The 24,803-nt window shown below is 49.5% G+C and overlaps 1 protein-coding gene across 1 annotated transcript in view; it reads left to right on the top strand.

Moving 5' to 3' along the window:
- The window catches only part of IGSF21 (immunoglobin superfamily member 21), a 258,560-nt gene that overhangs the window by 93,739 nt on the left and 140,018 nt on the right, over positions 1-24,803 (top strand). Inside the window, exon 2 of the mRNA XM_032787562.1 lies at positions 9,259-9,371. Coding sequence (XP_032643453.1) covers positions 9,259-9,371 — 113 coding nt within the window. The remainder of the gene's footprint in view (positions 1-9,258; positions 9,372-24,803) is intronic.

The raw sequence follows: 24,803 nt of genomic DNA, 5'->3' as shown, positions 1-24,803 counted from the left end.
TCAAAATCTGACCATGGTGGGGAGGGGGAGCGGTACCCACCTTACACATGTTAGTCCAGTGGTTAGTGCGCTCCCTCGGGAGGAGGGAGTCCAGGGGGAGATGAAAAGATTTGAGGAGAGGTCTTCCACCTCTCAGGAAAGGGCTTTAATCTCTGAGCTATGGGATATTCTAATGTGGGAGAGCTGCCCCAGTTTCTCCTGGTGAAGCTGCTCCAGGGTGGATAGATAATTCAACAGTGGAGCAGGCGATCGTCCACCACCCAGCTAGAGAGCCATTCCGATTCCCCCTCTTTCTCTGGCCCTGTGATACGATGTTTCTCCCTGTTACCAGGTGGGCGGCCTCACCACCTCCTCCTCCAGCTGTTTTGCGTGAAGCGAGGCGGGCGCCTAACTCGTTCTTGCAAGGAACAATTTGGGCGTCTGATTCGCCTGCCTCCGGGAGCAAGGTTCCTGCTCCTGGATTGCTTATCAGAGCTAGGCAGCCTGGATTTAGGAGCCTATCGCTGAGAGAGGGAAGGGGCTTAGCTCACACCCTCCCATTGGCTAGCATGCTGGCATTGGCAACCGGTCAAAGGCGCCATCTCCCTCCATTCATTGCCTAGGGAGTCTGGGTGCCTATCTCAGGCTTTGTGGGTTCCTGTGATTTTCTAGGCGCTGTGACACCGAGATCATCATAATACCTACATACCTGTGTGAATCGGGGCCAAAGTGACTTGCTGAAGGGCCCACAAAGCCAGAAATTGAACCCAGACCTTCAATCTCACCCCTTTGCCCTCAACAAGGCCCGGTGGATAGGCTGCTGGAATGGGGGCTCAGGAAACCGTGAGTGAAATCCTGGCCCTATTAAAATCAATAGCAAAGCTCCCTTTGATTTCATTGGAGTGGGTGTTTCACCCTGGATTCTCTCCCAACTCTACCGCTGACCTCTGGCAAATAGCTTCTCCTCTCTGTGCCTCAGTTTCCTCACCTGTAAAATGGTAGGAATGATACTGACCTTCTTTGTACCATGCTTTGAGATCTGTGGAGGAAAAGCCCATTACTAACCCTAGGTCTCCCTTCCTCCCACTGGACACCCTTGCTGTTTGCAGAGAGGCCAAAGATTGACACGACCATTTTTCCCCTCCTCATCTCACTTCCAGACCATAGCCATGGGGAGGAGGCATGGGCCCAGTGTTTGAAACATTGGCTTGGAGGACCACATTCCCTTTCCTGCTCTGCCACAGACTTCCTGTGTGACCAAATGACTCGGCCATGTCACTTAGCTGCTCTGTGCCTCAGTTTCCCACCTGTGAAACACACATGGACGTTGCGAGGATAAAGATTGTGAGCTGCTTGGATACTATGTTGATGGGGCCAGACAGGTACCTAAGATAGATAGCCTTGCAGGGGGAAGCTGGCTGCTCTTTAGTTAAATAAAGACTCTGGTTTCCAGAGCTGTCAATCTAACCTTTCTTAGCAGCACTAGGAAATATACACACAAAAAAATGAAATGAAATCAGGCGACCTCGTGACCCCTTCTCGGCAATGTTCCTGCAATCTGTTTGCAGCAATCGATGGGAGGAAGTTGGATGGGAAAACGAAACAAAATAAAATAGCCATCCAGTGACAAGCAAGCGTTTTATAACAGCTAGAATGCAGTGCTCTGATTCCTATCTCTGGCATGTGCTCATTTAATAAAGCATTAACGGGAAGCAGGGATTGTATCGCCCACCGAGTGAGCAGGGAGAGAGGCCCCCACTCAAATGTTGCTAGGGAGGTATTGGGGGCAACAAACATGGCTCATTGTCTTGTGAACTTGAAGCCAAGGGGTTTAGCAGGACTACATAAGAACGGCCATACAGGGTCAGACCAATGGTCCATCTAGCCCAGCGTCCTGTCGTCCGACAGTGACCAAGACCAGGTGCCCCAGAGGGAATGAACAGAGCAGGGAATCAAGTGATCCACCACCTGTCGCCGTCAGCCTGTGCTGGCTGCAGCAGGTGAGCCAGGGAGAGGGATTGCTTCGTTCCAGCACAGTTTAGTGCTCAGCAGTGGTGCCGGTCACTCTGGTCCTGCAGGGATGGTCCCAGCTCTGGGCATGCATCCTGGGGCCACAGCACCGCTCATGTTTGGCCTGGGCACCCTTCCCACCCCTCATGATGGAGGGGCTGCCGGGCCATCCCTCAGCGAGTGGCGTTACAACCCCCTGCCGCGCAACACCCGGAATGGGGAACTGGGCCAAGCCCTGCCAGACGGGAACCACAGGAGTGGCCACTGTGGGTGAGTTTTTTGCATTTGATTGTATTTCACATTTGTGAAAAACATGAGGCTGTAAGAATTGCCATAGGGGATCGAACCCATGGACCATCCTTTCTCTCACGGCGGCCAGTGTCAGATGCCCAGGAGGAACGTGTGAAAAAGAGAACACTCTTGTCTACTGACATGTCTCTTATGAAACTCCTGGCACTGCTTCTGCTCCCTAGCTGGCCCCTTTCAAAGAGACTCTGTGCCCCCTCACACAGACTAAGTGAAGGCTTCCCCCACCTCATGCTGCCACTCACGGCGTTGCCAGCAAGTCACCCAGGCTTAGGCGGCAAGAGCAGACCAAGGGAAATGGGATCGCAAGGGATGAGATGATTGCTCCGTGTAGCCATAATGTATTTTCCCCAAGGTCTGCTTGCACAGCTGTTCGATCCACTCCCATCCTCTCCAGCACTCGCCTTCCAGGCAGCTTTCATTTTTAAAACGTCTCTGCTGGTCCTCTGATTTTCCCCGCCTCACAGCCTTCTGGGACCCAGACACATTGCTCTTCTGGAGGCACATGCAATCAGCTCTGAGGGGGTGGGATAACTTTCCCTGCCATTTGTCTCAGGAAAGAGACCGATGGGAGATAGGGAAACCCATGGGTGAATGAATGGTCCGTATCTCAGGTGTTTATATCTAAGCTTGGAAGTTGGTAAATTTCGGTACATGTTGATTTCACCATACACAGACAAAGGAAAAAATATTTCCATTAGCCACTAGACTATGCAGCTTCTCCCTACTAAAAGGGCTTGATTTAAGTTAAAATCTCTGTCCTGCCTCTTTCTTTTCTGTGCTCTCCTCCAGCCAGCAGAGGAGCCCCCACCAGCTTACCTGGGATGCTCGGGGAATGTAATGAGGGGGCGGGAGGGAGGCCTGAGAGCCCAGTGAAAGGTTAGCCCAGTCTGTTTCTGCTGCGACTGATTCTGGTTTCCCCAGAATTCAGAGACTGTTCTGACAACGAGTGAAAGCTGGGTTCCAAAAGCACTTTCCTCCTCCGACCAGTGTTGTGATAATAGGGAACGTCACCGCGCAGGTGTTGGAATTTATCTCCAGGAGCTAGCGGTAACCCCTTCTCTCAGGACATGCGTGGCACAGAGCGCCCGTTATTAAGCACACATAAATCCCACCTCGGCCACCCATCTGACTTAGACAGCGGCTGATCGGCCAGACTGGCCCTTGGATTTGAACGCCCCGCTCCTTTACCATTCCTGGGCTCCATCGGGGCTGAACCGACTGCTGAGCTCCGGGGCTGCTGGGAGGGGAGCGGAGCAAAAGCCATTCGATACACACCGATTCGAAAGCCAGAAGGGGTTACGGGGGGTCATCTCATTTGACCTCAACTGTGGACTACCTGCGTGGTCATGTGCAGGGCCTGGCTCTTCACAACCTGAGTGCAGGGCCAGATTTTTAAAGCCATTTAGGAGCCTAAAGAAGCAGACAGGAATCTAGAGGGATTTTCAGCAGTGCCCAGGCACCTCATTTTCATTGAAATCGGTGCACCCACATTAGATCTCCTCCTAGTCTCTTGGTGGCATCTTAAAAGATGGTGAATATCAGAAAACACCTGCCCTCTGAAAATCAGGACTCTTCAAGGGGGCTGCAAGTTAGGTACCCAAAATTTCTCTCCAGTCACTTTTGGAAATGTAGGCTCAACCGCTTAGCTAACGAGTCTGTAAAGGGAATGAGAGGCAAAGCTGGGGCCAGATCCAGAGATTTTTGACTCCCAGTCCCTTCGGGATAATGGCTGCCAATGAGGAAAGCGAGGATGGGATAGGAAAAGGGACTTAGGGAAGACAAGAGGTGCATGGGAGCAGGGAACAGTGGAGCGTCACTACCTGATCTGCAGTGTCGCTCAGTGTAAGGTTCTGGCAGCCTTTAACATCTGAGCAGAGATTTATCTCCCAGACTCTCCCCGTGTGTGTGTCTCTCATTCTTTAATATCGCTGGTTATTTTACTAAACGTCTCTTAATAGGAGCTCCATAAATGTTGTCACAGATACAGGAGGGAGAGTGATGGAGGTATTCAGAATAATGAAGCGTGGAGTTAAGAAGGATCAGTCGCTCGTCTGCTCACCCAGCCTCCGGCTGCCACGTTGCTGGGGGAGGGAGGTGGGGACCGCTCGTTGGAATGGATTGGCAGCACAGGCAGAGCCGATAAAGCAGGGGTTACATCTTTACACACCCTCTAATTAATCTGAGGGATTCACGCCCACGAGGACCGGAGTTGAGCAATTTAGAGGCCTTTAAAACAGGTCTGGAGTGATGGAGATGGGGCTAATCAGTACCGTTCCAACAGCTTTACTGAGAGAACTGAATTACTGGTGGTAAGGCTGGGGCAGGGGGGAGAAACAGACTTCATGCTTCTGGACATGGGTTTAATGCTTGTGTGTGTGTGGTGGGAAGTCAGAGTGGAAGTTCCCCATTTCCCCACCATGCCCCTGATTAAGACCCAGTGTTACAATGTCTGTGTGGATGGGAGAGAGGGTACCACCTTGCCCTGAGGCATCAGCAGTCGGTCAGCGCATGAGGAAGGGTTCCGCTCACAGTAGCGGGATTAGAGGAGAAGCAGCCGGAGGTGGTGCTAGTCTGGGACTCCGGACACTCCAGTTTGAGTTCGTGCTCCGATACAGGCTTCCTGTTGTGATCTCGGCTGAGTTACTTAGACTTGTTTTTGCTACTAAACCCCTGGTGTTTCTTAGTCTGGCGTAAGTAGCATCCTGTGTGAAAAGCAGTGACTAGCAGGCTCTCTAGCTTCATAACCTCAGTGAGGGCAGCCCCCGGTGAGGGTACAGAGTTGACCCCGGCGAGTTCACTAAGTGCTTTGTCCTCACCGTGTTTTTACCTCAGGGTCGCTCCCCAAGGTCACCAGCGCCACTTTTATTAGCGGTGCAGAGAAGCCCCACGTCTCCCTGGGCCCTTGCACTGCAAAGAAAAAGCCCTGGTGCTGAGTCTCAGAGCCTGGTTCAATTGACTCCAGCTTGTGGGGCTTGGGACTAACCATAGCAATGTAGATGCTCGGGGTCTGAAACCCGGCCAGGGGGGAGGGTCTCGGACCCTGTGCTCCAAACATCTCCACTGCTAATGTTAGCCCGGAAGCCCAAGTCAATTGACACCTCCCCACACCCCACTCTGAGCCTCTTTACATGCAATCAGAGCCTGACCCAAAGCTCTTTGCGAAGAGCAGGGGGTGAGCAGGACATGTGTGCCGAGAGCACTGGGGTTCTTGTTCGGCTGAGCACTGACTACACGCAGGGTGGCTTTACCACCCTGCCCTCGCCATGTAGCCAGGCCTCTTTCCAGAGATAAGGATAACAGCAGCCACAGAAGTGTCAGCGTGTGTTGTCACTGCCTTGTGATGCAATCACATCCTCTGTCGGTGCACGGGCTCGGGTTGTTAAACAGACTGGGCAGCTCTTAACATTGTACCATGAGAACACTTTGAAGCGAGAGCTCAAAGCACTTCACTCAGCCGAGTCACTATCCTTATCTCCATTTTACAAATGGGGAAACTGAGGCACTGAGAGAGAATGTGTGTCTGCTCTATCTAAGTACTTAATGGGCATTCCAGGTTGGGCAACCAAAACCGGAGGCACCCAAAATCAACAATCGCTTTTGGAAAAGTTGGCCAGACACCCATAACAAATCCCTAGCAGAGTCAGGGCATAGCACCCAAATCGGCTGGCTCCCAGGATGTTTCATAAATCAAAGCAATGCATCCATTTAATCATGTAACACATTAAATGCTGGTGTGATGGGATGGAGGTGAACTGTGCCTCCTTCACAGCTTCCTAGCTACTTTAGACCCACACACCTGGGAAACAACGCGACCCTTAATCCCATGACCTGAGCATCTCCAGCGTTTGCTGGTTGTAGCTCCAGGAGCTATTCCAAATATACTGCCTCTCCCAACTTCCAGTTTAAACCTCTCGACTTTATTCCCACTGCACATCACCATGGCAAGGAAACCTGGACGAGGCTAGTGTAAGCACAACGTTTTGAAGTCCTGATAGCCGTGCAGTGGTTTTCAGTGACCCCTATGTCACTGTTAATGGTCCTGAAAAATCCCAGGTGCTTTGCATTTTGAAAAGCCAGGAGACCTCTGTGTAACTGATGCACAATGCGCTCCCTAGCAAAGCGCTGGGATTGGGAGTCTCAGGAGCCTCTGGATTTTTTCCATCCCCGAGCAGATTGCTTGATCTGGAAGATTTTGCTGTCAGGGCCAATTAGAAGCAGCTGTTTAACACAGGCCTGTCTGCTCCCCTACCCCCACCAGCTTCACCACTCTTCCTCTCTGCATCCCGCTCGCTGGCGGGAAGGTATGGTTGCAGCACTCAGAAGAAGCAAGCTCCTGTCTGGAGTTCCCAGGTGCTGATTAGTTTCAAAAGGTGGGCTTTTGTTTGTTTCATTGAGTGTTTTTTTAACCCCTTCAGCATCTCCATGGAAGGCTTTGCAGATTGGCTCCTGCCTTCATTTCCCTTGCTTGGTTTTGTTGCTGAACCTTCAGCAATGCATTTTAATCTACATCTTGTGATGGGGTGTCTGCAGGTGGGTGCAGTGCCTTTCCTGATTACAGCCACAGAGACCATGTGGTAGTTCTCTCCCCTGATGGCGTTCTGGTGACGATGCTCCTTTATGAGAGTGCCTAAGGGTTGTTCATTTGGTAGCTGTCAGTTTCATTTTGTAACTGTGGAATATGCAACCTGTGGAACTCACTGCTGCATGAGGTGAACAGCTCAGATTCAAGACCAAATGGAACAGAATCTGAGATCCTATCAATGAGGCAAAAATGGAAAGGTGCTCTCATTCCTCATGCTTTCACGGCACAAGTTGTCAAAGGAGGTCAGGAAAAATGGCACTGTGTCTTGCAATCAGGTGTGCTGTTAATACCTTCCTCTACAGCAGACTGCATTGGTCATTCCCAGAGGCAGGGCACCAGCTCAGGTAAACAAATAGCATATTCTGATGTATCTGGCTATAGGATTAGATGGATGATCGGTGTGCTCAGAAGTAACCATTCCTGATGGCTTCCCTGCCCTCCCTTGAAGCAGACAGCCCCCGCCCAGCAGCTGAGCCTCTCCTTGCCTCTTTAACCAAAAAGGCTGCGTACCTTTATAAGCACCTGCTCCGTCAGCCAGACACGAGCTGTGTAACTGATATGGGGTCATGTGTCACCTTTCCAAGCAATCACCTTCAGAGTCATTGTCTAGGGGGATCATTAATCCTGGGTTCACATTGAGAGAAGACAGTAAGTGTATTTCAGCCTGATCCTCCCACCTGAAGCCTGCCCCCATCACACACTGGACCTGTTGGCCTTAAAGAGATAGAACCCCCTTCTTTTATTTTTCTCTGTAGATCTGTTGGCATCGAGATATATCCGGGGGCAGAGAAAGATGAACTGTTCAGGTTGCTGGACAATTCAAAACACTCCACATTGATGTCATCCGCATTTCTGGTAAACATCCCCTTGATGTCAGTGGAAGCAAAGCACAGCCAAGTGCTTCTGAAATGCTCCATGTATTGCAGGAGCAGGTGTCATTCTGCTCGCCCTGCTGTAAATCCATTGAACTCACTGCTGTTAAGGTGCAAGATCACAATGGCCTAAGTCTTAGTGTCGTGATTGACACACCAGGGACTTCCTGCTCTTTAAGCTGGTGGAGCAGAAAGCGATTTACGTTTTTAAAATAATTTTGGTGGATAGTATCAATGATTATTTTTCTGTTTTTATTGATTTAAATGTTCACAGTTGCAGGAAATTGTGGGACATCGGACAATGGGGGAGATCAGATAATTATTTAATGATAGTAAATGCTGAGATTCAAAAAGTTAAAGCTTTCTCACCACTAAAACACAAATATTGGATGTCACAAGTCAGAATATACAAAGTAAACATCCCTACCTCGAACTTTAGTAAGTTCTTAAGCAGCATTTTCCTTACTTTGCCTTTCTGTATATTTCAGTTATTTCTGATGGAAATAATTTTTTTTTCTGCTTTGTGTGTGTATGGTGAAATTGACATTTATTGGCATTCCCTGATAAAAATCTAATTCTTCCAAGTCTTCCTATAAACCTGACTCAATTTGTGCTACAGAGCCTGGCTCTTAAGCTGAAAGCCGTAACAGTCCATAGGACCTGTGAATGGAGCATAGCCAGGAACATATAACACCCGCACACTGATCGGGGATTACGTTTCCCACTTGAGTAGCCATTTAAACCAAGGCAAAGAGGTGTAAAATGCAGCATCACCGACTCTCATGATTTGATCAGGAATCTTACGGTATCTGCTGTTTTACTTACGGGACCAGCTCTGGGAGTCATGTGATTACATGAGCCTCTCAGCTTTCAAGAAAAAAAAAAAAGTAGCTTGCTAGCCCTCCTGTCTGTGAAGGAAAGCTCGGGAATAGACCCAAGTGTAAGCCAATCTCATGGTTTTGAGGGCCTGACTCGAGCTATTTTTTGAACATTTGGTGTTGGCGATGCTGAAAACGTCACCCCCTCTCCCCCGTGCAGGTGAGGGGCAAATCATTTATGATTATTATTTGCATAACCAGGCCCACATCGCGCCAGGTGCTGCACAAACATGGAATGAAAAGATGCTGCTGCGTAAGAGGCTTGCAATCTAAAAAGGCAACTGATGGAGACCAGTGGGGGAGTACAAGGGAACAGTGAGACACTAGTGGCCTGCATTGTAGGCCATAGTCTCTGCACAGCAGCAGTAGTGATTCACACCCCCAGCACTGGTGTAAATGACTCCCTGAGGGCAGGACAGAGGGAAATCAGGCTCAGTGATTTTTCCTTGAGGATGTGATCGTGTCTGCAGGAGGAGGAGGGCGAGGAGTGAATAGAGATGGGCACGTGGAAGCCAATCTGCATTTCCATCCCCACTTGGGACCAGTTTTCCAGCTCACTTATGCCTGCGCCCGCTACCCAGCCCTGCCTTGGCTCACTTTGTGTTTCTCTTCCTCCGGTATTTCACAGGTTACCTGACTGTCAGCATTGAGCCGCTTCCGCCTGTGGTGGTCGGGGATGCTGTGACTTTGAAATGTAACTTCAAGACGGATGGCAGGATGCGGGAGATAGTCTGGTACCGGGTAAGTGACAGTCTGTTAGCCCCTCCTGGGACAGGGACAGGGTCAGGCAGGCTGTTCTTCCAGCACATGATGTGAGGCTAGAGGGATGTCAGAGGAAAATGTCAAGAGGTTTCCTGGTGATGGAAGCATCGATTACCCAATCTAAAAGGGGATTACCCCAATCTAAAAGGGGATGAGACGGGCAGGCTTGGCTTGGCTTTGTTTTGCTTTTAAACAAATGGAAAAGTAGTAGTTTTGAGATCATCCCTAGGGTCCTTCTGACACTTGTTCCAGTAGTTTTGTGATGTTCCCTCAGTGGGTTTTGGCGCTTGGCACTTTAACTACCAGGGCCTTGCAAAGAATGGGAAAAAGTGGTGGCCGTTTACATCCGCTGGCCATGATGGTGTCTGGAAGATTATTGCTAGGGACGCCCAGTGCTATCAGGTCTGTTTGGAGCTGGGGCTCCCGTTAGCCCCACCAGGGAGAGGACACTTCATTCCAAAGCATAGACTCATAGGTCAGAAGGGACCAATATGATCATCTAGTCTGACCTCCTGCACAAAGCAGGCCCAGAATCCTACCCATCCACTTTTATAACAAACCCCTAACCTATGTCTGAGTTATTGAAGTCTTCAAATTGTGGTTTGAAGACCACAAGCTGCAGAGAATCCACCAGCAAGCGACCCATGCCCCATGCTGCAGAGGAAGGCGAAAAACCTCCAGGGCCTCTGCTAATCTGCCCTGGAGGAAAATTCCTTCCCGACCCCAAATATGGCAATCAGCTAAACCCTGAGCATGTGGGCAAGATTTGGCTCCCGGAGTTCAAGGGGTCTGGATCTGGTGTTATACAGCCAGGGGCCACCAGCAAAGTTCTGATTTGGATTGGGACTTTCCCAGTGTTTGGATCTGCAAGTTTCCTTCCTGCCATTCCTTAGTTCCCAATGCACACAAGTGTGGCCTTACATCTCAAAAGAGTCTTAAACTGGCCATTGCAGTTACTTTCATGCTGTGGCAGTTGCCTGCCAAAGTATGCATCTCCCTGCCCCCTAGGGAGCTGGAAATGCCCACCATAATTCCACGTCCAGGCCAGGCACAATGCCAGTGGAGTTAGAGGCAACTCAGAGTGATAGCGACAGACCTGTACTGTGCCCAGGGAACATGATCCTGCTCTCTTGTCGGGCCAAAGTGACCTCTCTGCATAAGCAGGTAGCAGACTCTCTTTAAGGAGAGGGCAGCCGGGTCAGTGCTGGGCAGAATCATGGGTGAAGGCTGGGCTAGGGCTGAATTGGGAGTAAAAGGAAATCTGGGGCCTGTAACTCTACCCCGGCGAGCACCAGCCAGAATGGGTCGTTTTACGTTCTTGACAACTTCGCCCATCTCGCTTGGCCTGTGTTTGAACGGAAATCAAACTTGGCGTTTATCTGACTTTCCCTGCGAACGGGTGGGGTGACAGCGGTGAGCCTCTCCGGCTGGGGGATGGTGTGGGTGGCTCGCACAAGCATGCAAAGCGCTGTGCGTCGGCTCTATTTAAAACAGGAAATCGGTGCATCGTGATGGCAGGTCACAGGTGCTGCACGGCACAGCATGTGTTAAATGGACTGAGACGCAGTTGAAGCCCGGGGTCAGGGATCTCGCCTGCACAGATTGCGCAGTGAATGGCAAGCTGTGTCGTCCTGATTGATGGACTAATTCGGTGCCCAGGGAAGTGAGGGGCTAAGTGCAAACTGGGGTAAACCAGGCTTTGTGCAGGGCAGTGCTGGCCAACTTCTTTCTGCCAGTGAACCTCAGTGCTGACCTGCTGTTCCAGTCGCTGGTCCCTACCCAGCTCTGCCCCTCAACCTCCACTCCACTACGCTGGAATTCACAGCCCTGCTAACACGCCTTGCTCCTTAATTTCAGCCCCCTGTATTGTACAGGCTGCGGTTTCCCTGGCTATACAGACTACTCATATATCTCAACCTGTTAACACGTAGTCTTGGGAGGCTGTGCATTAATGGGGGGCCTGGGAGCCTCTCAAACAACCAGCCAGTTGTGCCAGATGTCCATGATGGTGGTTCTGTGGTGACACCATCCAGCCCGGGTATATAGAGGTGAAAGATGGATGCACTAGCTCTGGTGCTACCTAGCTTCCCAAACATTTAACAAACAAACCCGTTTAGGTTCGCCTGTGGGACAGCAACAGTGGCTTTAGTAGAGCTCCATCAGCCTTGAATTTAATCCACAGTCCTTTAATCCCCAGACACTTTTCCCTAATGTGCATCCCTCCTTTCCCTACTGCTATCTTCAAAAAGCCCACGGTGGCTGCGTACGAGGAAATCAGCCTGATAAAAATTTTCAGAGGTGCAGAGGAGATGGGGATAGGATTGCTGGTCTGTGTTTTGCATTCTGTCTGGGAGGATCCAGAGATGTAATCAGGAAACATTGGAACAGACCCTGGCTTGTTTCTTCAAGGTCTGTGAAGGTGTTCTCCCTTTTCCAGGGTTGTTTGCACAGATGCATGCTACAGTGGAGAGAGAAATCATCAATCTGTGTGTGTGTGTGTGTGTGTGTGTGTGAGAGAGAGAGAGAAATCTACCTGTGGGTGTGGGAGCATGGATCAGATATGTAGATGTGGATGTGCTACTCCTGGGAGAATTCTGCGCCACTGCTTCCCCCTGAGAAAGTCATTTTGCTGCGAGGAAGCAAAGAAATCTGCAGGGGACATGAATTCTGCATATGTGCAAAGGGAAGCCACAAGAGCGGTCATGTGACCCTCCCCAGCAGTATATTTTGAGTGCCTAGGGCAGCCGACAGAGAGGTAAATCACTGTGGGGAGGGGATGAGACTGGGAAAGACCTGGCTGGTGGCTCCTACCCTGCCCCAGCCTCATCTGATAATCCGGCTGGGCTGGGGAGGATGAGATTCCTTTTCCCCTGCACAGTGGTGCAGAATGCCCTCAGGAGTAATGTTCTGATGATTCATGCATATGGGAGAGGGCGTGATTTGTGTGTGTGTGTGTGTGTGTGTGTGCGCGCACGCGCGCATACCCTGTGTATGACTGGTGTGCAAGTGGATGTCATCTGTTTGTGTATGGACATGTGGGATCTGAGAGTGTGTACATTTGTGAGAAATGCAAGTGTGTGATCTCTGTGTTTATGTGCAGTTGTGTGGTCTGGGTGTGCGAGATCCATAATTGTATGAGAGATCCATGTCTGTATAATCTATGTAGATACACTTGTGATCCATGTGGGTGTATGGGTGCACCTGTTTGCCTATGTGTATGTGTGTGTGCGTAAATGCGTGCAGGAACTGTGTGTGTGTGTGTGTGTGTGTGTGTGTGTGAGAGAGAGAGAGAGAGAGAGAGGTCTGTGTCTCAAACTGTCTGAGCTCATTTATCTCCAGGTCACTTGGACAGCAGAAAAGCCAAAAGGTCTGTTTATATTGGAGTAATGTATTAAACCTCTTCAGGGGAATGTATCTCCACCTGGCAATTTTGTCTGTCTTTTTCCACACCTCACAAATTGTCCTCAGTGTTTTAGTAGCTGCTGCCCTGGGGTCACAGCAAGCCAGACGTCCCTGGAATGCAGAGAGATCTCTCTGGTGTGATAAACACTGCTGCTTCCCAGTATCCCCCACTCCTTAGTGCTCCAGCCCCACGTGGCGCTGTGTGTGTGTGTGTGTGTGCGCCCTCACATGAGTGTCTAACACGGACCCCGTGGTTGGCACAGGGAAGCGACCAAGGTAGACTGGGTTTGATAGCTAGTGTCCTGTGCAGAACTGGCGGAGATGCGCATGGAATACTAGGGACTTGCTTTCCAGGGGGTATGTGAAGGACTGTGGCTTGGGACCAGGGATCGAAGATGGGATGGTGAAGACTGTTTCACCAGCTCACAAGCTAAGGGGAAATGAGGCTGGAGAGCGGATACTGCTCTGGCAGAAGAAGCCAAATAGTATATCGTGGCATTTGTTCCTTCACCTTGGCCTCCTGTGACACAGACTCGGAGCACTGGGTTCAGTGTCCATACCAAACCCACCATAGTATGAACAGCCTAAGGCTTCCTTCGAGCTTTCTGGGCTCTGCCATTCACACTGCATCCCAATGGACATGACCACTAATGCCATCTCCTAATGCGCTCTGCCATGAGCACCGTATCCTCTACTACAGGAGAAGGAGAGATATCAGGGACTGATCGTTATTGTGCTCTGTTATTACTATTGATCCGTGTGATGGTTGCACTTAGAGACACAACCAGAATCAGGGCCCTGTTGTGTTAGGCGCTGTACGTACCCATACCCTGCTGAACTCTGCCATCAACTCCGTATCCCCTCGGACAGCAGAGGCTGGTACAGTCTCAACCGGTCACTATCCCTTGGTATAACAGGGTTAATACTATGGCCTCGGACAGACACGCTGCATCCAGGAAGGCCCCTGCTGATGATACTCAATCTGCTGGTCTTCTGAACTCTTGTTTGGCTGGAATAGAATCAGAACTGGAAGGGACCTCGCGAGGTCATTTAGTCCATTCCCCTGCGCTCATAGCAGGACTAAGTACTATCTAGACCACCCCTGACAGGTGTTTGTCCCACCTGCTCTTAATAATCCCCAATGATGGAGATTCCACAACCTGCCTAGGCAATTTATTCCAGTTCTTCACCACCCTGCCATTAAGAAGCTTTTCCTAATGTCCAACCTAAACCTCCCTTACTGCAATTTAAGCCCGTTGCTTCTTGTCCTAACCCCAGAGGTTAAGGAAAATCAATTTTTCTCCCTTCTCCTTATAACAACTTTTCATGTACTTGAAACCTGTTATCATGTCCCCTCTGTCTTCTCTTCTCCAGACTAAACTAACTCAGTTTTTTCAATCTTCCCTCCTAGGTCGTGTTTTCTAGACCTTTCATCATTTTTGTTGCTCTTCTCTGGACTTTCTCCAATTTGTCCCCACCTTTCCTGAAATGTGATGGCCAGAACTGGACACAATACTCCAGCTGAGGACTAATCAATGCAGAGTAGAGCAGAAAAATTACTTCTCGTGTCTTGCTTACAACACTCCTGCTAATACATCCCAGAATGATGTTTGCTTTTGTTTGCAGCCATAGTGCACCCTGCGCCGCACAAGCCTGTGCATTGATTCAGATCATCTGCGACTCCCCTTCCTCTCAGGACTGGCCCGCTTTCTTTCTGACTCCTGGCTGTCCTTGGGGACGTGGGAGAGGACCAGACAGAATCGGTGACCGGGATTTGAATGTGTCGGAGGAAGTTCCTGAGCATCAGAGCTGCAGCTTAGTTTGCTGTTAGACATGAGGACACAAAGATGATTGTCTTCAAATTCTGTCCATGCCAGCCCATCTCAGGTAGCTAAATTTAGCCCTGGAAGTGTGATTTCTAGCCGTCTCCATCTGACTTAAGCCATGTTGTGTTTAACTGACATGAGCACTGTTTTTTTCCTCACCGTGGAAAGATTAAAAGTGAACATGCGCTCCGCTGAAAGAGAGCTGCAACGACAGACTCATTCTGAAACTAAATCGAAGCGCGGGGATTTTTCTCCTTCCTGGCTTTTCCCCAGTTTATGGCACCATGGCCCAGTGCTCTGTTCCAGCCGGGCCCACTGATTTGATGGGAATCTTTCCAATAATTTCAGGGAGCTTTGGATCATGGCCTTGGACAGCAGGTGTGAGCCGGAGGCAGATCAGGTCTCTTATTAGCGAATTTAGTGCCAATGAAAGATTGGTGGACGGACAGCCCTGAAAAGCCACGTCCTTGGTTTATCCACAGAATAAGGGCAGCATCAGCAGTCGTGACACACTCCCCCTCTGCCCCCACGCCAATGTGCTTGAAGTCTGACCTGCAGAGACTACTTGGAAAAGGCAGAGATGGTTTCTCAGGTGTGAAGTGAAGACAGTGGATTTACACCAGCTGAGGATCTGGCCCTGCAAATCTTTAATCCAATCTCTAGCTTATTTTTTGATGGTCCATTTACTGCAGTCCGGACACTCAGCAACGTAGGCGTGACCCCTCCCCTCCTTTCCTCTTTTTCTTTCATTCCCTTCTTTTTTCCATGGATTTTTCCACGGCAGATGCTGAAAGCTCCAGTCGCAGTCTCCTACTCGCTTAAAAATGAATGATGCTCTTGAGTGAGCTGGTGCAGAGATGCAGGGGCTGTGGAGTTGTATTTACACAATTTGTAAATCATTCTGGCAAGGCTTTTCTGCAAGATGCTGGCACCAGTTGTGCAGGGCAGCTTCATCACTTGTGTGGTTTGTTTTAAAGAGGTGAGAAGGGCCATTCCTTGTGGCAGCCCAGGTTCACACTAGCCAAGGATCAGGCCCATTGCTGTGTATATCTCCAATCAAACACTGTTCACGTTGCTTTCACCAGATCAGATTGGCCCAGAAACAAATTTGTTTTCCTGCTTTCCAAGCATTTTGTGCGGATGGAAGATACCCGCATGGGTTTTTTTCTCCTCTCTGCCACAAAGGTTAAGGGACGTGCCCAACGCCACAAAAGCGCAAGTGCTAAGATTAGAACTCAGAGCCCCAAGCCTATTGACTGAGCTGCCCTCCGTACATCACAGCCACCCGGCAGGAATGTTATGTGGGGTAAAACATGCTCTAAAAGCCTGCATCCCTAGTCAAGAAAGCACGTTTGATTTTTAAGCATGTGTTGAAGTCCCACGGAAGTCAATGAGACTTGAGCCTGTGTCTAAGTACTCATCTAGAATGGCCTCTTGTGTGTCCCAGTGCCATGGTGCATGGATCCAAAAGGGGGCTGGTAGGCTCCTATGCAGTGAAGTGGATAAGGGTCTTTCTACATTGTACCCTAAGTCTGGGTCTGTGGAACCCGGACCCGTAGACGCTGTGTTTCCAGGGACGGCTCTGCACTTAGGTTTACACTGCAGTGTGGACACTCGGGTTTACAACTGCTAGCCTCGGGGCTTGCAGCCATCCACACTGCACTGTGCAGCCCTTCTAACTCGGGTCTCTGGCTTGACCTGTATCCACACTGCAAAATGACTGGGCTTGGACTTGGGCTCTGACCCACCCCCTGACCAGATCATAGGCCCCAGTTCGTGAGCGTTTGCTGACCTGAGTCGGACTGATTTATCTGTGGACAGAAGTGGGGCTTGGGCTCAAACCTGAGTCAGAACCCAGGCTTAGTGTGCAGTGTAGACATAACCTGAGAAACCGTAAACAGGTGACAGACCAGAGGACTCCGCGTTGACTGGCCTTTTCTCTGAGCTAGGAAAAAGCATCACAAGGGAGCAATGCAGCTTTGGAGGTCTCTTTTAGAGGGATGCTCTTTATTCCCCGTATTTAAAATGACTGCCGGAAGACATGTGAACAGCAGCCGCCATCCTCGCGCATCCGGGAAAAGGGGGAATGTTCAGAGATAAAAATAAAAGCTGGGTTATTTCCTTCCACCTCCTCTCTCAATGGCTGTTCAAAATGAAGAGTGTAATTTCCTTGGCCGCCCCAGCCCATCATCTTATCACCAAGGGCTGGAGCGCGTCTCCGAATGGGGAGGATTATACAAATCTGCTTTGGAGAAAGTGGGCTAATCCAATATTACAGAGCAGGGCTGCGACTGAGTGGAAAAGGGAAACAAAATAAGAAAAAGAGAACGGAGTCGGGGGTGAGGGGGGGCGAGAACTCACCAAGGGCTAAATGCCCCCCCTGTGCAAAAGGCCAGAACTGATGCGCCAGTAAAGCCCTCAAGCAATGCACAGGGCTTGTGCTGCACCCTTGACACAGTGAATGTCACCCAAATGGGGTGGATGCAGTAGAATAGTGGGGAGAGACACTTCCTTGGCCAGCTGAACTTTTTGAATACCCTAATTCCGAGCCCATGCTGGGCAACGGCTGCTCCGTAGCAATCCGCTGCAGAAAGGGATTTCAGCCAGCCGCTATCCCCAATGCAGGTGCTGGAGCCAGGGGCGGTTCCAGGCACCAGTGCACCAAGCGCATGCTTAGGGCGGCAAGCCACGGGGGGCAGCCTGCCGGTCACCGTGAGGGCAGCAGTCAGACTGCCTTTGGGGGCATGCCTGTGGGAGGTCCACTGGTCCTGTGGCTTTGGTGGCAATTTGGCAGTGGGTATGTCGAAGACATGGGACTGGTGGACCTCCCGCAGGCGTGCCGCCAAACCCGCCTTACCAGCAGATCTCCCGCAGGCGTGCCGCCGAAAGCCATCTGACTGCCATGCCTGGGGCGGCAAAATACATACTCACTGCTGGCTGGATCCCATCGTATCTCATTGATTGACATGAGTCAGTATTGGGAAAGAGTCCTCAGAAAGTGGGGGCGGGGGGGTGCGGAGCTCACTGGGGGTTCTGCCCTCTGTGTGAGATTCGCCCTGCAGATGTCTGTCTGTTTACAGAACGGGCTATGCTGACAGATGCACCTTTTTACGGCTATAACTGAGCTGAAAATAGGTTTATTTAACACCAGGTTTAACTGCATCTGCTTTTGAAGAGACACAGCTAGAGCAGTGCAGAATCTGAGCACAAACCAGTGTGAATTCGGCTGCCCAGCAATGCTGTGAGGTGTTTAATAAATGTGACTTTGCACCCCAAAGGAGGCTGCATTCCAGGGGCTGATACGGGTTTGATGTTGCTTTCAGCTTGGGATGAAAGGTGCTTAGAAGGGCAAGACAGAGCTATGTTATGATTGAAGGCTATTCACCATGCTTTGAAATCTCTCTCAAGGTTTATAAGGACTTTAGAAACCCCTCTTACATTCTAACAATGCACCGTAGATCAATGCAAATGGTCTTACACACGTACACAAAAGCCAGTGACTATATATATATGAAAAAGGATGGGAAAGATCTTTGTACCAAACAGAATTATATGCTGGGTAAAGAATAGCTTAAAGGTACAGAGCCCCTTATTAGTGGAGCTTTGAACAATAAGGCGCTGTCAAGCCAAAAAAAATCCTACAGGAAGAACTCCTATTTCATCAGATGTCACCAGCCCAATTAGCCGTCTCTGTCCCCTACCCCTCCTTTGCCGGCGAATATACAACTAAAGAGCTGAGCTTTCAGACCCAGGGAAACTTTTAGTTGGCCACGCTTCCTCTGATGAAGCCGCTTCCTCTACTGTGTTTTTCATGTTCAGTCAGAAACTCTGCCAGGTGTTACCTGCGGGAGTTGGAAGGATTCAAAGATTATGCGACAGCTGCAAAGTTTCTCAAAAAGTGGGTCAGGAGATGAATTGCATCCAGATCTCCATGTCCTTCCTAATCTTTCCTTTGTTATGGAAAATTTCACTTTGCCCTTAGCCAGTTTCCCAATAGGTGGTACCCGGGTTTAAGAGGGGGAGCTGCCCTGAATCTAAGCCACAATCAATACTGTCAACTTTGTCTCCAATGGGATAACAACATGCAGCTGTTAGGATAATCCCAGGGATGTATTTTCCTTGGACATTCCAGATGGGCAGAGGATTTATTTTGTTGCACAAGTATTCACTAGTGAAATCATTTCCACAAGCATTGGTGAATATCACTGTGGGCAACATTGTAGCAATTCTACTGTGGGCTTAGTGGTAAAAATGGAAGGAGAATCTGCATTCTAAGGATGAAAGTTAGGAATATTTTACAAACATTCCATGGTGGAAATTTCCAATTTGCTCAGAAAAACGGTATCATCGTCACACTGAGAAAAGGAGAATGTGGGTGGGTAGTGCAGCAGTTTTCTGTTGCAGAAGCTAATTTTCTGCTTTACCAAATACTCAGTCTGCGATTTTCATTTATGGGTGGTGAGAACTGTTTTTGGCTCCTAATCTAGGATGAAGCATGTTCAACAGTTGGCCAAATTACTTCTGCCTACCTAGGTCCCTTTGGAAATCCCAGAGAACGCAGTTCCCTTCCTTCTCCTCTCTATGAAAAATACTTTCCAGTACCTATTTAAAGAACTCTATTGGTTTTGTCCCGTGTGTATTTTCTAGGACTTTTCCATAAGGGCAGGGTTTGGCAATTACTGGATACATGCAACTGCAGCCAGACCCCCAAAAACTGTAGCCTTTTCAGCTCTCAACCAAGCAGGCATGGGCTATGTCAGTCCTTGGATGCTCCAAAGTAGGCTATAGTTTGGTTGGCGGCACTTCTGACTGTCTGGACTGAACCAAGGGGAGATGGCTAGATCTGCATCTTAACACGCTGTGGTCATTACAGATCGCAGGGTTTCAGAAGAACAGTGTAACCCCGACTTTCTGGTCGGATTCCACCTTCAAATCTGCCTACTGGAAACCTAATCCTGTGAGGTACCGAGTACCTCCAACTCCCATTGAACTCGCTTCTGCAGATAAGACTCCAAAACCGCTCCGGCGGTGTCAGCTGACATGTTCCTTGCTTCCTGTCTGAGGGTCCAACCTCATAAACATTGTCATGATGAATAGTAACTTGACTCATATGCATAAGTATTTGCAGGACTGGGGCCTTCAACTGTAGCATGATCCTTAAAGAGCTGTGATGTTTCACCCCAGTGCTGCTTGCGCCCTCCGCGGTGGAAGAAGCTGTATTTGCATGTCGTTGTAGGGTGCAAGGGGCTATTAAAATATCGGCGAATCGACAGACAGCATCAAAGTTGGTGGGGACCATTCCGTTCCTTTCTGTATTTTGAAGTCAGAGTCCCCGTTTGCAAATCTGTATAATTTTCTGAACTCCGAGAGAACACAGGGATGGGCCAACAATAGAGCTGAGATCAGAAGAAATCATTATGGCAATGTACCAAAGGCTGGTGAGACTACAGCTGGGATATTTGGGACCTGTACTACAGAGAGGATAATGAAGAATCGGAAGAGGTGCAGAAGAGGGTAATTGGGCTGATAAAGAGTCTCCGGGGTTAGCATTACAAGGAGAGGAGAGGGTAATTAAGTTTATGTTCATTAAAAAGAAGAGATTAAGATGGGACATGATTCAGCTGTAAAAAATCTGGAGAACAATTGAGAAGGTGGATGGCACGGATCTATTGCAGAAAGAAGATGGGATCATAAACAAGAGGGAGCATCAACTGAGTCGGAGGCGGGACAACATGTGAAAGGGAGCTCAGGGCAGCATTCTGACACCCATGGGGTGATCACATCACGAAACATGCATCTCCCCAGTGAAACCACTGCCACGGTAGGTGCCTGCGTTTAATGCTAGGTACATACGGTAGGTGCTGGTGCCTAGAATTGCAGATGGGCCTCACTAGAAGCATTTCAGTCTGGAAGGAGGAAACAGGAGGCGTAGAGGGTGGGACTCAGAACAACGGACTCAAAGCTATTGTTCCTTTAAAAACAATAATTCTAGGGGCCCAGGTCTCAGGAGCGACCCTACAATAACAAAGCACAAGGACTGCAGCCCAACGTTCCTGGGCTGGCCTAGAGAAACAAACAAACAGGAAAAGAGACTTTGCCTAGCACCTGTGAAAGACCTGACAATACCAAGCCAGTGGGATGCAGCCCTACAATAATAGATCATAGGGCATAGCCTAATCCTTATAAACAACCCTACAATAACAATACAGAAAATGCAATATAGCCCCCAAGAACACCCCTGCAATAATAACCAGTGGGTGCGTTCTTGTGCAGCCCTACAATGACAAACCATAGGACACAGCTGAGACTCTACATTAACAAAACAGGGGACAGAGCACAGTATTCGTGCAACGCTGCGATAACACACGTCACCGTGCATGTGCAAAATTCTGTAGCAAATGAATGAATGCAACCCATTGCTCTGGAGAGACCCTACAATAACAAACCCATGGGCACATCTGTAATGAACAGATTTCAATCTCAAACTTCTAAAAATCCCTTCACAGTCTCCCTTAATACTCAGCAATGCTAAGATTCCCTGGGCTAAGCAGATCAGTTCAGCAGCAACCTTAGCTGACCCCACAGGAGATGAGGGGCTTGGTAATGGGAAAGGCTGCGTTCTCATCGCAGTGGTCTGATTTTCCATGGGACTAGCCAGGACTGGACATTTGGGGATTTTGGCATGTGGGGAGGTGGATGCAATGGTGACACCTGATCCCTGAGGGCTGCCCCTGATCAGACCCTGGGCTGCGCAGGGTGCTAAGGCGGTGCACCTACGATATTCCGACGCCCAATCCTGTGCTTTAGCTGCTAGGTCTTCCTCCTTCTTTAAACAGAGCTCACCCAGGCTTTGAACCTAAGATCTCTCTCACACTCAGTAACATCCCCATAGATGAACAAGTCAGATGGCTCCATGCAATTTTGACCTGTGTTTCTAGGAGTTTTTCCCTTTCAGCCGCCTTGTCGCTTGCCCTACAAATGTTCACGATAAAACAACAGCGACGGGACAGGGAACATCTCACCTCCGCGTTGTTGGCCTGAATCCGGACCAGGAGGGGCACAACAAGAAAGCCATTAGGAATTGATGGCTCTCTGCGGCCCCAGGTAGAATAGTTTGGCGACCTCAGCTTAGTTGCTGGCAGATTTATGCTGCTGCATTGGTTATCACTAAGGTGACCAGACAGCAAATGTGAAAAATCGGGATGGAGGTGGGGGGTAACTGGAGCCTATATAAGAAAAAGACCCAAAAATTGGGATCGTCCCTATAAAATCAGGACATCTGGTCACCCTAGTTATCACCCAGGGCAAACCTGGACCTGGATGCCATTACCCAGGCCCCCAAAATTATTTGAGGATCCTTTATTCTCCTGCAGATTGGGTTGGTGGAATTTGGCGTTGTCTCATCAAAATCAGCTCCCAGGGACAAGTCGGGATTTTGAGTGCCGGAACCATGAGCACTAATTGGCCTCCTTGCTAGGAGTGTCAGCAAAGAGGCCCGGGGCTGAGTGCACAATGCGATTCTGTGGGTAGTGAGACACTCGCAGGCTGTCTGGTGCCTCAGTTGATGCTGAAAGGGAACATGGGAGCTCGGAGTTGAAGGAGTGACACCCATTTGACTTGGGGGCTGGGAGGGGTGAGAGCGTGTTGCAGGGAACTCTCTGTGCAGGAAATGAGTCTGCCATAGGCTTAGCTAGAGATCTTCGCTCAAGACGTAGCAGGTCCTGCTTTTAGCTCCCCAGATCCCTGGTTCAGTCCCTGATGCTCCAGCCAAGATGGACATAGCAGGTGAGCATGGTTTAGCTCTGCCCTGTAGGGGCCTGAATTCTAGACTTCAGATGAACACATGGTGCATTCGGTGGAAGATGAATGCACACCTCTAAGGCCAAGATTTGGCCCTGACTTAACTGACATCCATGTAGCAAAGGCTGAGCTCCTGCTGCAGCGACAGTGCTATTTTGAGAGGGGAAAATAAGCTGTCATCTTTCCTCTCTTGTGCCCCACCTTCCTCCATCGTCAGCCTCCTGCTGGGCGCTATTGTCTGTAGAAGGCAGCATAGGCAGCAGCACCAGAGATCTCATTCCTTTCATCAGAGCGCCTGCGGTTCCCTGTATCAAGGCAGGAGGAGATGCTAATAAATACTGAGCCAAGACAATGCGTCTGGATCCAGAGCATTTTGACAAATCAAAAGTTAAAGAAAAGAAAATCAATGCAGGTACACTGGGGGGAATTGGTCACAGCACATCTCCGTCTGTGTGACGGGGGATAAACCAACCATCAGCATGGCCCATTGGCTCCTGCTTGCATCCATTGGCAGTGCAGCTAGAGGCTCAAAATACGCCGGGCCAGCTGGTATGAACTGATGCAGTGGGACTGGGTCAGTGACACCAGCTGAGAATCTGGCCCAACGCTTGCCACTGTAATGGCTGCTCCAGCTGGTAAACGGGCAGCGATCTGCCACTCTGCAGGCTGGCCGTAAATGAATGAGAGACTCGGCCTTCAAGTGAAAAGCCAGTGCCATAGAGATGCAAACTGACCGTTAAATGGCGCATCCAGAGGATGGGATTTAGAAATGCTGCAACCAAACTAAGCCATGGCAGAACCAGTGGCAGAGGTGGATAAAGTACAATCTAACGAATGGTAACCCAGTTGGGTCTGGGAAGAGAACCGAAGAAAGGAGAGTGATAATATAAAGGGCACAGTGATTTTCAAGGATCACCAAGAGGTGCTGGAACAATTTTACAATTCACAGCCTTTTACTACAGAGCAAAAACATGACAGCCACGCAAGAGATTTGCAGCATTGGAAGCAAAGCCGTCAACTAAGCTAGGGGCTTGCTGTTTAGAAATGAGGGGTGGGACCAGGACTGCAGAGGTTGGCTTTCCATGCACGCTGCTCTGGAATTCAAGCTAAGATGCAGAGCTTTCAGACCTGTCTGTCAATAACACAAGAATAAAAACTATTCTGAGACCAAGAACTTTTTACTCACCTTGCAGTTGGAGCAATCAGACTTTTCCTTTCAGACAATGGGTCCGATTCTGGAATTAGCATCCGTGATGCACAGTGAAGCAGCTGCAATATCTGGCAGCGGTAACAGAAACAACATTCTGCAGCATCTCTCGAAGGATCGGCTCAGCCGAAAATACAAATTTCTTCAACTAGCTTTACTTCTTCGCCATTTAGATAAAATGACCCCCACCCACCACACATGTAAAATCTCCTTCTTAATTTCCCAGTAATCTAGATCTCCTCCTGCACTACATGCACTGTAATAATCCTGCTCCTCCTCTCTTTCCGTGCTGGACTCTCTGTCCCAAAAGCTGCTGAGTTACATGGCTGCCAAGCCTTCGTTTATGCTCCTCTGCACCACAATCCTGCACTCAAGTATTCGTCTAGCTCTTGGGGCCCCCCCTTTTCAGCCACTCATGTGTGCCTTGTGCACAAGCAAATGGGATCTTCCGACCCTGGCTTTTGCAACATTTTACTGACCGTGCAAGCAAATAAATGTCTCCCTGGCCCTGTTGCCTGAGGGACACGGTCAGCAAGAGGTGCTGGCATGAGGCAAACCTGAAGGCTCCTTTCCCTCCTCTGCTTTGGCTTCCTTCTCTGCCTGCTCAGGGATTTACCCAAAGCGCCTCAATTTGTTGGCCTATTGTATCATGTCCATAGAAGCCAGAACACCCTTTTCTCTCTTCTCAGTGGGCTTTCCCTGGAAACCAGGTAGCTTAAGGGCTTGAAGAAAGTGCTGCTGCAGGAAGTAGAATTTACTTGAAGGTTCCTTGCTGTTGGGCATTGAAGATAAAGTAGATTTCTGGCCCAGTGATTTTATGTTCCAAAGGTGGCAGGAGGTATGTGGATGAGAGATTGGACCAGAATGTAGGGCTTCAGGGTGGGATTTATCTGTCTACTCTGGAGTATTTCTGGAGTGCTTATATACCCTGGTGACGTGTGTTGTAGAGGTAAATAGATCCCACCTTGAATCCTGGTTGGAAGGTATTCTGGTCCCATTTCTCTTGCCCAGGCCCTTAACAGCTCAATCAAGCCTTAAAGAAACTAACCCAGAGGCAAATTCTCAAAGCTGTGCATGCAACACCCTCTATTCATGCTTCTCCTTGAATAGCGAACACACCCGCTCATTTTCTCGGAGCAAGTTAGGTGGCCACTTTGGAAAACCGGATAATGACTC

Source organism: Chelonoidis abingdonii, chromosome 23, assembly GCF_003597395.2.
Source record: "Chelonoidis abingdonii isolate Lonesome George chromosome 23, CheloAbing_2.0, whole genome shotgun sequence".
NCBI lineage: Eukaryota > Metazoa > Chordata > Testudines > Testudinidae > Chelonoidis > Chelonoidis abingdonii.
This window is presented reverse-complemented; position numbering and strand designations above follow the sequence as displayed.